Source organism: Megalobrama amblycephala, linkage group LG20, assembly GCF_018812025.1.
Source record: "Megalobrama amblycephala isolate DHTTF-2021 linkage group LG20, ASM1881202v1, whole genome shotgun sequence".
Classification (NCBI taxonomy): Eukaryota; Metazoa; Chordata; class Actinopteri; order Cypriniformes; family Xenocyprididae; genus Megalobrama; species Megalobrama amblycephala.
The window spans coordinates 17,071,563-17,085,736 of record NC_063063.1 but is presented as its reverse complement, the minus strand read 5'-3'; the positions used below and the strand labels follow the sequence as shown (position 1 = coordinate 17,085,736).

The 14,174-nt window shown below is 35.7% G+C and overlaps 1 protein-coding gene across 1 annotated transcript; it reads right to left on the bottom strand.

The window, feature by feature from the left end:
- Positions 1 to 27: 27 nt before the first annotated feature.
- gch2 (GTP cyclohydrolase 2) lies at positions 28 to 7,975 on the bottom strand. The gene is made up of 7 exons (XM_048169766.1): positions 7,929 to 7,975; positions 4,707 to 5,031; positions 2,708 to 2,817; positions 2,413 to 2,468; positions 1,771 to 1,802; positions 1,135 to 1,219; positions 28 to 841 (listed from the first exon to the last, which is right to left on the bottom strand). The coding sequence occupies exons 1-7, from the start codon at positions 7,959 to 7,961 to the stop codon at positions 712 to 714; spliced, it is 771 nt and encodes a 256-aa protein (XP_048025723.1). The 5' UTR covers positions 7,962 to 7,975; the 3' UTR covers positions 28 to 711.
- Between the last annotated feature and the right edge of the window lie 6,199 nt (positions 7,976 to 14,174).

Genomic DNA, 14,174 nt, shown 5'->3' with positions numbered 1-14,174 from the left:
TTGCATAAGAAAACAGAGACCGATGCATTTCGTAAATGGTGCTTTAATGTTTTAGTTGGCATAGTTGACATCTGCTTTGTTTTATACAATTCAGACCTATATATATTATGTAAAAAAAAAAAAAGGCAAAATCCCAGTGGCAATGTTGGTTACTTCAATCCACATACAAATGATTCCCCAGATATATCACAAAGAACCTTTCATTGACTTTTATAAGTATAAATTATTTATCATGTTGGCTTATGACCCTTTGAATATTATCTAATTGGAGTATATGACAAAAAAAAAAGTTTTTAAGTTATATACAAATTAGTTTTAATATCTTCATTTTTCAAAAATTTATAATGTTAAACAAGTATCTGAGGCAATATGTTAATTTAGTGTTAATTGTTAATAACAGAAGATAATAGAAATGACACATATAATTCTATCAGTTTTAAGGCAGCTGTGTGAATGATTCAGTGGCAGGTCTTTTTCTCAAAGATAGTTCATGTAGTAACACTGATCCTTCAATATTCACATTTTATATTTCAGTGTATGCAAACAGTGAGTTTCAGCTGTTGGCAATACAGCTGTGCTTCAGCAGCTGGTGGACAGATCTACAGCTCTGGCTCAGTGAGATTCTCTTGGAGGGTTTCAAACGTAGAGAAAAATCATTGACCTGTTTGACTGTGAACACACTGATGGAGTTGGCGCAGGAAAGTGTGATCACTATGCACTTTTTGTCAGGGCGAGGAACTCCTCTCGGGCCTTTGGGTCCTCTCTGAAAACACCCAGCATGGCGCTGGTCACAGTACGGCTGTTCATCTTCTGTACTCCACGCATGACCATGCACATGTGACTACAACAACAAACATCCATTCAGGTCACAAATAACATTTGAAATACACATTTTCATGCTCATTGTATTGTATGAATAAATCATCAACCATGACAGTCACTGTTAGCAGAAGCTGAATCAAAGTACTGTATTCTGAGCTTTGGAGTTACATGAATCTAATTGCATTTATCTGTGTTAATATTTATGAGAGGCTAGGATATATTATAGTATTAGGTGTGTGTTTACATACAGATAATTGTACATAATCTGATTGAATGTTTTATAAGAGAGTGTTTTGTCTTTTAAATACTTACGCTGCCTCAATGACGACTGCCACACCGACAGGCTGCAAGGCCTCAGAGATTGCCATTGCTATTTGCTTTGTTAGGCGTTCTTGGACTGCAATAAGCAAAATTAACAGTAAAACACTGAAGCAGCAACACAGATTAGGTGGATTCAATAGTAAAGTCTGAGATTGAGAGATGCTAGCACTGAAAATAAATGTTATACTCGACTATGTACAACATTCTCTAAGAAATGTTACCTATACTATCATTCAGAAGTTATGGGTCGGTAAGATTTTTGATATATTTTTGAAATAAGTCTCTAATACTCACCAAAGCTTGATTTATTTGATCAAAAATATATATATATTTATTATCATCAATGACGAAAACAGTTGGGCTGATTAATATTTTTGTGGAAACTGATGAATAGAAAGTTAAAAAAGCACAAGGCTTATTTGAAAGTGGAAATCTTTTGTAACATTACAAAATGGCAGCTAATTGGCAAAAAACACAACTAAACTGTCACCTTTCATCAATTTTATGCATTCGTGCTGAATAAAAGTATTAATTTCTAAATAGAAATCTTACTAAACCCAAACTTTTGAATGTTAGCGTATGTCTATCTCCCTTTTGGTAAGAATCTAGATATCTTGTGATAATTACCTTGAAGTCTGCGACTGTAGATTTCAACGATCCTAAAGAGAGACAAAATTCATAGCGCACAAGTTAAAATGTTGCACTTACAAACAGCTTAATAGGTAGCTATTTCCTTAAGAGCAAGGAATGACAACATTAGCAGAATATTCTTGAATGTTTTTTTATATATAACTATAGTGTAATTGGTAAAAATTCTAGAGAATTAGTGTTAAGATAAGTAATAGATATAAAAGCAGCTGATGAATAGTGGCTCATGAAGTATGGGCATATTTTACTCAGGCAAAGGAAGCACTAAGCTGCACATGATATTTTGTGAGGGCAGCAATGTTAATGGTTCCCACAACCACCGAACAGTGGAGGTGGGAGTTGAGGGGGATTTCCTCAGCGCCAGAGGTCAGCTAGTCTGGCGTTTTTCAGATGGGGCAGGATACTGTGCCAGGCTTTGCATCTAAGCTTCAAGTGAATGGGCTGTGATAACAGAAGAACTCAGCCACTTGTAACTAATATGTTCACTTTTTCAGTCCCACTCTGATGTGAGAACAAGGCCCTTTATAGTCCGTCTGAGACTGGCACACTAAATTGTGTGTGTGTGTGTGTGTGTGTGTGTGTGTGTGTGTGTGTGTGTGTGTGTGTTATATATACACTCACCTTGCAAGCTTACTGAGGCCAACAACCTTTTTACTTGGCAGATATCCTATGTGAACCTACAGATTAATTAACATAAAATAATTTACTCAGTTTATTGCTCATTGAAAAGTACCCATTGACCTGCCAGCACTAAGCACTCTCCCAGGCCTAGACAAATGTATGCGTCAATGATCCCCTCACAACTCTTGAAACAGCCTTGTCTAGCAGTGCAACATCAAGCATAACATTAACATGAAGAACTGAGTAGCTAAAAGCATTACAATCATTGACATTATCAGCAGACATTGAGACATACCTTGCCAAAAAATGGAACTAGATGATGTTCACAAAGTGAAAACATGTCAATATCTTTCACAATAACTAGCTCCTCGTGGTCCTCGTCAAATATGGCATCATTTAGTACATCTGTAGAAGTATGAAAAAATATATGCAAAAGTTAATTGCTTAACACATAACAGACACAATTTCCACATTAAAACCCTCTCATAAATCAGGTCAGTTCAGGAGAGTGGCAAATACTCAGGAACTAAAGTGATTAGTTTAAGTAGCCCTTAACACCAATCAGACTATTGAAGCTGGTGCTTTCAGCATCTGATGTTGACTAATTGAGTAATTCCAGAATGACGTACAAGTAAATTATACAATGCTTCATCAAAGTAGTGGAGTTGTCAGACACACCAGTGGGTAAAAAGACTGCCCTAACATTGCATACTGAAAAGTATTTGGATCAGAATGATAAACAATTTTATTTAATTAATGTTATCATCATTTTGGGCTACATTCAAATACATAAACATAACTAATGAAATCATCCAATTGGTGATGAGCTAATAACTGGCATTATGTTGGGCCCTAGCACAATTAGCTTTCTTAAATTCGGCATGTAAGGGAAGTTGCGATAGTCTTTTCTTCCCTATTGTGATGTACATCTGACATTTGGAATTGGTTGGATTGTAGGATCATTGTCGTTTGCTATTGCTATTGCTAATTTACATTTTTTTTTCAAACCTAGTCTCTGTGGTGTAAACGCACCCAGCCACTTGGGGTACAACACCCCATCATAATTATTTTAGTTACCATGTTCTGAACATCACATCCTTTGTTTTTCCATTAAATGTAATTTAACTAGGTGGCTGAATAAAAGACTTTATATTAAAAAAATTACCTCAAGTTCACACCAGCTATCTAGTTAGCTAGCCAGTAAGCATCAGCTAACAATATTTTTCAAATAAGTTTATTTTAAGCATGGTTCATTAATAAATGAATATTTATCTACTGTTTCGTCTTTTTAATTTTAAACTAAAACTGCCTGTACTCTGATTTTGGTGTAAATGTATAAAGCAAATTGCTTTATCAGAGTGGGGGCATTTACCCTACCTGTGGGGCAAAACGCCCCCTTGGTACAAATTTAATTTTTGTTAAAAATCCAATAACATGCAAACTCTGGACATTTTTCATACTTGGTTTATAATTTATCTCATTGACACTGAAAACTAGAATAACTACTCTAGACACATTTAACTTTTGTTTCACAGAAAAAAAATACAGTCCTTAAAGGGATAGTTCACCCACAAAATGAAAATTCTGTCATCATTTCCTCACCCTGAATTTGTTCCAAACCTGTATACATTTCTTTCTTCTGCTGAACATAAAGGAAGATATTTTGAAGAATGTGGGAAACTGAACAGTTCTGGGGCACCATTGACTTCCTTAGTATTTTTTTTCCTACTATGGAAGTCAATGGTGCCCAAAAGCAGACTGGTTACAAACTTTATTCAAAATACATTCCTTTTTGTTCAGCAGAAGAAAAAAAACTCATACAGGTTTGTAGTTTGTAGGGTTAGTAAATGATGACAGAATTTTCATTTTTCGGTGAACTATCCCTTAAAGGGGGGCGTTTTCCCCCACTCTACCCTAGGCCTATTAACCATTTTAATTTCATGGTTACTTCAAAGACATTTTAAATAAGTGGTATATTTTATATTTTGAGGTGTATTTGTGAAGTGTAGGCTAATCCTATAATAATAAAAAAAAAAACAAATTACAAGAGTAGGTTAGCCTATCCTAGCTGGAAGCGTTCAAGCAGCATAGCTGCTGTTGCTATAGTAACCTTCTCCAGTGAAAGTGATTTCGAAATCGGTGTCTGCTGACCAACTTGTAATCTTACTTTGTGATTGCTAAAACGATGTTTGAAGTCCCTGTATGCTAAACGAAATCGTAGACTCGAGTGAAACTGTATAATGCCATTATTCTCTGAACAATAATAACAATATGCCAAATAATAGCCTACTTACCGTAGATGGTCTCGTGGTAGCCTTTGGTCAGGAACTGCATTGCCTTAGCTGCACGGAGAGGGGTTTTGAGGAGACCCTGCCGGTCAGTGTTCTCTCCCAGACCTCGCAGTATGGTTGTGTATGCCGCCTCCAGAGCAGGTAACCGCGACTCATCCTCCGCCTCTTTCCGGGATGTCTCGTTTTTGTGCTGGACAGCGACTTTTTTCGTGTCGACTGTCAACTCGCTAAAGCCATTACGGCAGAGATACTCTGTGACAATTTTGCCATTGCACAAACCGTTCAATTCTGCCGTCTTTTGGTATTCCATTGAGTGTACTTTAAATGACTATTTAAAAGAGAATAAATAATTACTATTAATATTTAATTCAAAAGAAAAATATAGTCAAATGCAATCAGACGTCTATTCTTTCAAATTTGCAACCGGTCCTCAGGTACAGGCTAGTAGCGTCGTAGTGCTCTGAGTTGAGATTCAGTTGCTGTCTAAGTCTCTCCCACTCAGTGTGGCATTTATAGGAGCCCTTCACTATCGCTGTGTCCAATTGAGCACGTCGGTATTTGGTGTGAGCACGCGCTCCATTATGTTTTACACGTCACACCCTTTTTATGGGGTGTAATTGAATAATACGTTACAGTCATGCAAACGGAGGAAACTGATTTGTGATTTGCTAGTCTTAATGTAAAGACACATATGAGCGTCAAATGTCTGAGCATATGACCTCACGTGCTCATATAAGCTAGAACCCCATAAGCTGTTGCCTATTAGCCATGTCAAATTCTTAGAAAGTTTAAGACAACAGCCTAATAATCAAAATAATAATAGTAATAATAATAATTCTTTGTTGTTGTGAAATGGCTATAATTTTCATTGGCAAAAACCTATTCATTTAAAAGGCGCACACTAATAGGCCTACTACGGAAGCCCTAAACGGTCATGGATTATTATTATTTTTCTATCTTGTTTTCTCGTGATCACGACTCATTTTCCCGTGATCTCGAGATAACAAAAGTTGTCTTCTCGTGATCACGACTTAATTTTCTCGTGATCTCGAGATAACAAAAGTTGTTTTCTCGTGATCACGACTTAATATTTTCTCGTGATCTCGAGATAACAAAAGTTGTTTTCTCGTGATCACGACTTAATATTTTCTCGTGATCTCGAGATAACAAAAGTTGTTTTGCCGTGATCACGACTTAATCTCTGCTCTACATTACACAAATGTGCCAACAGGTGGCAGTATATTACCAAATATAACTGATGATGTGCTGTAAATATCCACTTTACTGTATTAGTTAATATTGGCCCAGATTGTACGAGTTTCGGACAGAGAGAGTTTTCGTGATCGCTTTATTTTGTGCAGTATTGTGTGCCTTAAGCGATTAACTTAACTGTTAAATGACTGATTATAATTATTTTGCTTGAAAGTGTATCTGTTATCGTTCTGACTAGTTGCATGACTCACCACAGTTTCACGACCGCAATAGTTCGGTGTGATAATAAACTTTTTGCTTATTAAATCTAATTTTGATGTCACTGTATAGTATTCTGTTTGAACCTTATTGTGTATCTTTAAGATGCTATTTAATCATCGAAGTTTCAGTGTTCGTTTACCTAAATATGTCACTTAATGTATACTGATAAGAAGTGATAGCGTGTAACCTATTGTATTTTTTACATTTCTTTGTAGAAAACACATACACACAAACACGCTTCTCAAACAGCATCCCAAGATTGTTTTAGCCTATATCAACTGGATTAAGGTTTTTTGTTTTGTTTTTTGGAAATCTGGAGTATTGCACCTCTTTTTAATGGAAGATAGGAGGAAGACAGTTGAACGCACATGATATTGATATCACAGCCATATCCTACATGACAAATAAAAATAACAAATACATTATGTAATATATATATATATATATATATATATATATATATATATATATTATATATATAAATTTAAATGAGTAAAAAATGACTTTTTATGACTTTCTGAAGGCACTCTGCCTGCGCTTGAGATGCTCTGTTGAATATTAGCATGTTAAATACACAAACAATATGTTAAGCGTACATTTATTGAACAGTGATTGATTAGCCTATATGTATTTGTTTTTTGTAAACTTTATTATTAAGTGAAGTAAACATTTAGCTGAAATATCCACAAGATAGCCTATAGACCTTATTCAACCACCTAGTTAAATTACATTTAATGGAAAAACAAAGGATGTGATGTTCAGAACATGGTAACTAAAATACTTATGATGGGGTGTTCCATCCCCAAGTGGCTGGGTGCGTTTTACACCACAGACTAGGTTTGAAAAAAAAAAAATGATAGCCTATAGACCTTTTGTTATCTCGAGATCTTGAGAAAATAAGTCGTGATCACGAGAAAACAAGATAAAAAAAAAAAAATCCATGGCCGTTTAGGGCTTCCGTAGCCTACACATAGGGACTTCCAATTGACATCTATTGTGTATATACTCAGCTTATGATATTTGATGTCCTCTACCTCTATATCTAACCATCACACAAAACTTTTTTGAATATTAAAACATTTAATCATTAATTTGTATGTTTATTAAGTCATAATTTCCTCATAGTATTTCTATCATTTGGTTCCCATAGCAAAACCTGATCAAAGAGATCATCCGATGAAAGTTTTTAAGGTTGTATTTTTTCTTATTTGTTGAAATCATATGACTGAAAATATTAAAAATAGGGTTATTCCTCACACCAGCATATCCAAGACTGATCTCTGTGACAAAGCTCATTTCCCCAAAAAAGGTCAGTTTTCTTGGGATTTTTGCTTGAAATTTAATCATGTGAACGTCAGGCGTGGGCTGATAAGGTGCTTTTAAAAAAACTCTTGGGATAGTTTACAGTGGGATATATCATGACTGTATGCAGCTAGACTTTTATTTCATAAAAAAAAAAAAAAAAAAAATTAAAGAATGAATGAATAAATTATTGAATGCATGAACAACATGGATGTTTTGGAATTATGCAATTGTTGCTTACAAAGTTCAGTATACTCAAATGAACTTGCTCAGAAAGTATAAAAGAACACACAATCCAAGATCATAACCAAAAGGAGATTATTCCTTTATGCAATGTACAAAAATAACTCAGCAGTTCCATTGCATCAACATGTTCCAGGACAACATGTTCCGTACGCCCTGAAAGGGTTAGTTCACCCAAAAATGAAAATTCTGTCATTTATTACTTACCCTCATGCCGTTCCACACCCGTAAGACCTTCATTAATCTTCGGAACACAAAATAAGATATTTTAGTTCAAATCCGATGGCTCCGTGAGGCCTTCATAGGGAGCAATGTCACTTCCTCTCTCAAGATCCATAAAGGTACTAAAACACATCTAAATCAGTTTATGTGAGTACAGTTGTTCAATATTAATATTATAAACCGACGACAATATTTTTGGTGCGCCAAAAAAACGACTTATTTAGTGATGACCGATTTCAAAACACTGCTTCAGGAAGCATCGAAGCGTTTTGAATCAGTGTATCGAATCATGAATCGGATCGCGGTTCAAACCCGCCAAACGGCTGAAATCACGTGACTTTGGCGCTCCGAACTGCAGATTCGATACACATGAAGCAGTGTTTTGAAATCGGCCATCACTAAATAAGTCGTTATTTTTTTTTTTTTTTTTTTGGCGCACCAAAAATATTCACGTCGCTTTATAATATTAATATTAAACGACTGTACGCACATGAACTGATTTAGATGTGTTTTTAGTACCTTTATGGATCTTGACAGAGGAAGTGACATTACTCCCTATGCAGGCCTCACGGAGCCATCGGATTTGAACTAAAATATCTTAATTTGTGTTCCGAAGATTAATGAAGGTCTTACGGGTGTGGAACGGCATGAGGGTGAGTAATAAATGACAGAATTTTCATTTTTGGGTGAACTAACCCTTGAATATGCGCTGCTCTCAACGAGAGCAGGTTGCACTGGGCCCACTCCAGGATGGTCTTCGCCAGAGTGCAGAGGGGCTTCAAAGAGAGCCCGCCCTGGTGATTTATGAAGAACACCACTGTTATGCTGTCTGATCTGACCTAGTGTCAGGTGTCAGACATGGTGTTCCATCAAGAGAGGGAGCAGGGGCCGATCTACCGGGGTGGCACGGGTTGACAACTGCCACCCTAAGAAAAAGCTTTGCCACCATATCCGCCGCCCCAAAATTATCAGAGAATAAAATATAAATGTTAGCGGTGTTTCAAGTACTACTGCTTTCCAGCAGCGGCGCTTCAATGTGATGACATAAAAAAGACAGCGTATTGCAAAATAATGGCAAGAAAACGTCTGTCAATAAGCTGCATGACGGTTGCACGCGCACACAGCGCGCCCAATGTAGTCCGACTCATTAACAAATGACTCTCATGAACCGGTTCTTTGGGAGTCAAAAACACTGCGCAGCCAAGTTCACTTACGAATTGTTTTCCATTTGTTCGTGAATCGGAAAATTACTGTTTCTCGGCTAACTCAGAAGTCCTGAATTTTCGTAATTGTTTGCGAACTGATTCACCGACCGCCCGCTCCACTTTCATCATGGATAAAGGTCTTTTTGCCATCCGACGAAACGGTAACATGAAATCAATAAGAAGATCCCGATCACAGAAACTAGTTAGGTAAGAATCTAAATGTATTTTAGCTTTTCTCGATTGCTAACACATTATAAGTGATTCAGTTGGCCCAGTTTCCCAAACCATTCGTTCAGTTCTCAAAACAAAGACACCTTTCTCAAAACGTTTAACAATGAATGACTACATTAGGTAGCAAAGCTGATGACACACGCCAGTCAAAATCTGAGAGAGAGCTGAATGAATAATTTACAGGGGGGTTAAACTTACATTTCGAAAACTTGGTGGGGCAGCATAATATGATTTATGATTCATAGGTTTATGATCTCCCCACCCCCTTTTAACTACTAAACAGTTTCCTCCATTTTTCAGATTTCTTCAGATTAATAACAGCTTCAGATTTAATATTAATCACAAACGTACTTTGTGTGATTCTGAAAGTGAAACAACAGTACATTTGTTTTTTGACTGTTTAGTTAGTACAACTGTTTAATTAGACTGTTTACAGAATTTTGGTCTAACATACAAATGGCTTAAAATTACAATTAATTTGATTTCATTTTCTAAAAAAAAAAAAACCATAACTTTTGGTATAATAATGGAAGATGTACACATTCAATTTCTACTGAACAATATTTTCATTTTGGGAAAATGTTATATTCATTTACTGTAGGTTCCTTAAAATAAAGCCATTGTTTTCTGTTTTTAAGAAAGAATTTTGGATTTACTCTAAATTTTTAAGAATGGTAAAATTTAAAAGTGGAACTTTTAAGACAACTTGGTTCATTGAAGAAATTGAAACCATTAGAAGATCTGGTTGCATGATTCATTCCTTTTTCGTGTTTTTCCCCCTTATATTTTTGGTTAATTTCAGTTGTGGTCAGTTATTTTGGCTATATAAAAATAAAAACCACAAGACATAATAATGACTGAATTTACACAAAAGATCCAGTTCAAAAGTTTATATGCTTGATTCTTAATAGTGTGTGTTGTTACCTGGATGATCAAAAGCTGCAAACATTTACTGATGCACAAGACAACACAACACAATAAGAGAGCCAGTGGGTTGTAAACCTATGAACAGGATGACTGGAAATTCTGAATAGAATAAGACTGGAAGTTCTTATTTTATTTAAAGATCTACTTTTTTTTAGTTCTATCCCACAAAAGCTTCATAAAACATTTTCCAGAAGACAAAATAAAAACAATCTACCCCCCAACCATCCTGTGCAAATGTTTATACCCCCTGAATTTTAATGCATTGTTTCCTTCTGGAGTATCAGTAAATGTTTTCACCATTTGTAACAGTTGGGTATGAGAAGAGTCCCAAAACTGGGACTTATCATAAAAAAAATCATAAAAACAGTTGTAAATTAATGACACACAGTACTGAGAATAAATCAAGTATATGTAAACTTTTGAACTGCTTAATTTGTGTAAAGGCAGATATTATATATTGTGGACTATATGTAAACATCTCATAATAATAAATTTTTGTTGCAGTGCTAAAAAAAACAAAAACAATTTTTGATCTCATTTATGTATTTTTAAATTATTGATATTTTGCAGATTCTGTAAGGTGTTATCACATCAAATAATAGGCTACTATTCAACAAATAGCGCAATATGCTGATAGAATATTTTAGAGCTGAACATAACTGAGCAAAACTTTTATATTTTACTAGAATAGTTACATCTATATTTTTTTTTTTAGCTTTTAATTTATTCATTTTTGAGATTTTTCATGACTTGGAAATGACATTTTTAAAATTCCAAGCTAAATTTCCAAGTGTTCCATTATCGTGTATCAATGTATTAACGGTGTGTGCGCGTTTAAATAGAGACTAGAGCGCATTTATGAAGGAGCTACATATCATCTGCTCATGTGATTGTCATTTGCCGTCTTGAGATGTGATCAGATAAGGTGTGCAAAAGTCTTGGAAAACTGCTTAGGAAAAGGATGTGGATGAGGACATGAATGCTTTTTACAAGTTGAAATCTTGTAATTATGGCAATTCTAGCATGGTGTGAGCACCTGAAGTGCTGAGCGTGTCTGTGAGGGAGAACTGTAAAAGGATGCGCGCCGCAAGGCGTGCCACAAAAATACAACCGCACAATGTTTATAGTAATTTGCGTATGTAACTAATTTAGTGTTGATATATTTTTTACATTTTGTGTGCTATCACAAAAAAACAAGTATCCTGGGGATGTTGAAGGGGCACAAGAGAAATCTGGGGGGGCACTGCCCCTCCTAGCCCCCCCCTAGACCCGGCCCTGCTGTACACCCTCAAACTTGTGATTGTCAACTTTCTCTGTAGCCATTTGTTGTACTGTATTTTGCAGATCTGAGAAATGACTGTCTTGTGTCAGAAGACCAATACACCGCTATAGTACCTTATATACTGTAATAAAATTTGGCAAAATGTGCATAGGATGCTGAATTTAGTTTTACTGTAATTGACAGTATACTGTATTGTGGTGCATACCAAGTTCATACATATCTACTGCCAGATCAATTTACAATAGTAAAATGAAAAAAGAAAAAAATCACTGCTGTATTTTACTGTATCTGTAAATTTATTTTTGTATAGTGTAGTAGACAGTGAGCTGCAAAATAATTCCTGAATCCCAGTAAGCTGTATTTTTGTTACAGTGTTACATGAATTGATCTCACTAGTGTTCACTGGGGTTGCACGGTGTACTGGTACTACGGTAGTATCGCGATACTAAAGCTTCAAAATACTGGCGATGCCATTGTATTTTTTAAACGGTAGTATCGTCAGTACCGTAAGGAATGTTGTATGTGTGGCAGGTACACTTCAATTGAACATGCGTGCCTGCAAAAACATTACAAGAGACTGCCGATGTGTAGTAAATGCTCTGTAGAATTAGCGCCTTATTGTTTCCTGATGCTTCAGTTAATTTTGCAATGAGATAAAGTTGCACTTGCACGTTGTTGTTCGCACTGCATTTTATCTGGAGGGTCTGAAATTCACTTAATTAACGTCATAAAATCTTTATATAAGAATGAATTCTCACAGTTTTTCCGTTGCTCATTTGACCACTTCTGGAAAAGATTAAATAGTTTGTTTCTAGAAACATCTTTGCGAACACGATTCAGACAAATGCAATTCCTTCATCAATAAACTATAGCGGGTTTGCACTCGGTTCTTATCAATCATATCAATCGTGATTTTATAATTATAAATGTATTATATGTTTTAATATACATACTGCTCCCCAGTCAGGGTTAGATATTTCAAGATAGGCTGGCAAAAATGCTCCTGATAGTTCGTGACACGAGCAAGAGCGCTGTTTTTGTTTAGTTTCTAAATGAGTCTGTTTTGAACAAATTGGCGAGTCACTGACTCACTAATCCATTCATTAAGACAGTCATTTGCTTCGTTCCTGAATGAATCAGCCGTTTTGAACAAATCGGTTGAATGATTCATTGACTTAATCATTAACACTTGCTGCCACCTACTGGCGACTTTAGTCTCCCATCTAAAAGTAGGCCTATTCTATCATTTTTTTACCATCTAAAAGTAGGTCTATTCTATCATTTTTTTTCCCCGCCAACATTTTTATTTCTATATTTAGATTTTTATATTTGAAACATTAATATCATAACATTATTTATGCAATTGTAATTGAAGTGTAAATGCATAAATGCTACATCGTAAAGTCAGTTCATACAGCTTCTGTGCAGTGCTAAGATGAATTTTGTTTACAATGATTCATTTGATTAGTAATAAAAGCCTGTTATTCATTCTCATTAATGAAGTATTCAGAGAAAAATCTGGCCTGTTTTCATGTATTTATGAAAGTTTGGTTCATTTTGTATACTGCATGGTATCGCGATACTACTTGGTATCGTGATACTTCAGCTGGTATAGTATCGTAAGACATTTTTATGGTATCGTGACAACCCTACTGGGCAGTGCAGTAGTCTGTGTATTTGTTAAGTTTTGTGTGTCATCTGAGGCCAAAGTTTGATTTTGTCAGACAAGAATAAGTTTTTGACTAAAACATTTTATTTTGACCTGGAAGTTTTAGGTTTGTACAAGTTGGTGCATAGTTTTGAGATTGTGTTTATAGTTGTGAGAAAATGTTGAATTGTTTCATTTCAACTAGATTAAAAGTTTAAAAGACAAATTTATGCTGGCTTGTCATAAAGCCAACTTAAAGTCTTGTTTAAAAAACATAAATAGTTTGGTCAGTTAGGCCAGAATATAGATGTTCTGGGTGATTGCTAAAGTGTTGCTAGGTGGTTGCTAGGAGATTCTGGGTGGTTGCTAGACTCTTGCTGCAATTGCTGGGGTGTTGCTAGAGTATGTGGTTGATAGTGTGTTCTGGGTGAACACACACAGACATCCCCACCTCTGTTAATAACAGAAACACAAAAATTGTTTGCAAAAACAAGTTTTTGTTGTTCTTTAACTTGCACTAAAACAGGTGATTTATGCCATCGAAGTACCCTGTGTAATATTAATAAAACTGTTCATCTCCTTTAGTGATACAAGGTCAGACTCATTTTAAATCTGTTGATGTTTTTCATATAGTGCCTTTACTTGGTGCCATGATGGATATTGAAATCTTATTTATTTTGGTAATGCAATGTTTGTGAACACAATTGTGTATGTCAGGCCATAAATCTCCAAAAACTATGCATGGGCGCTTGCTTTGGTGTTGCCACCCCTCATAGACCTCATGCCACCCCTTTGCCACCCTATAAATAATTTTCTAGATCCGCCCCTGAGAGGGAGGAAGGCTTGGAGAGCTTGATATACCGCCATCATTTCCAGATGGTTGATATGAAGCTCGAATCAGCAGGGATTCGTCCAAGAGGCCAGGGTTGCAGCGCATG

Coding starts and splice junctions, on each gene's coding strand:
- gch2 (XM_048169766.1), bottom strand. CDS start 7,961: ATGAAGGTCTTACGGGTGTGGAACGGCATGAGG. Junction 5,032..7,928: donor GGGTGTGGAACGGCATGAGG/GTAAGTAATAAA, acceptor TCTTTTAAATAG/TCATTTAAAGTACACTCAAT. Junction 1,803..2,412: donor GGCCTCAGTAAGCTTGCAAG/GTGAGTGTATAT, acceptor GTCTCTCTTTAG/GATCGTTGAAATCTACAGTC.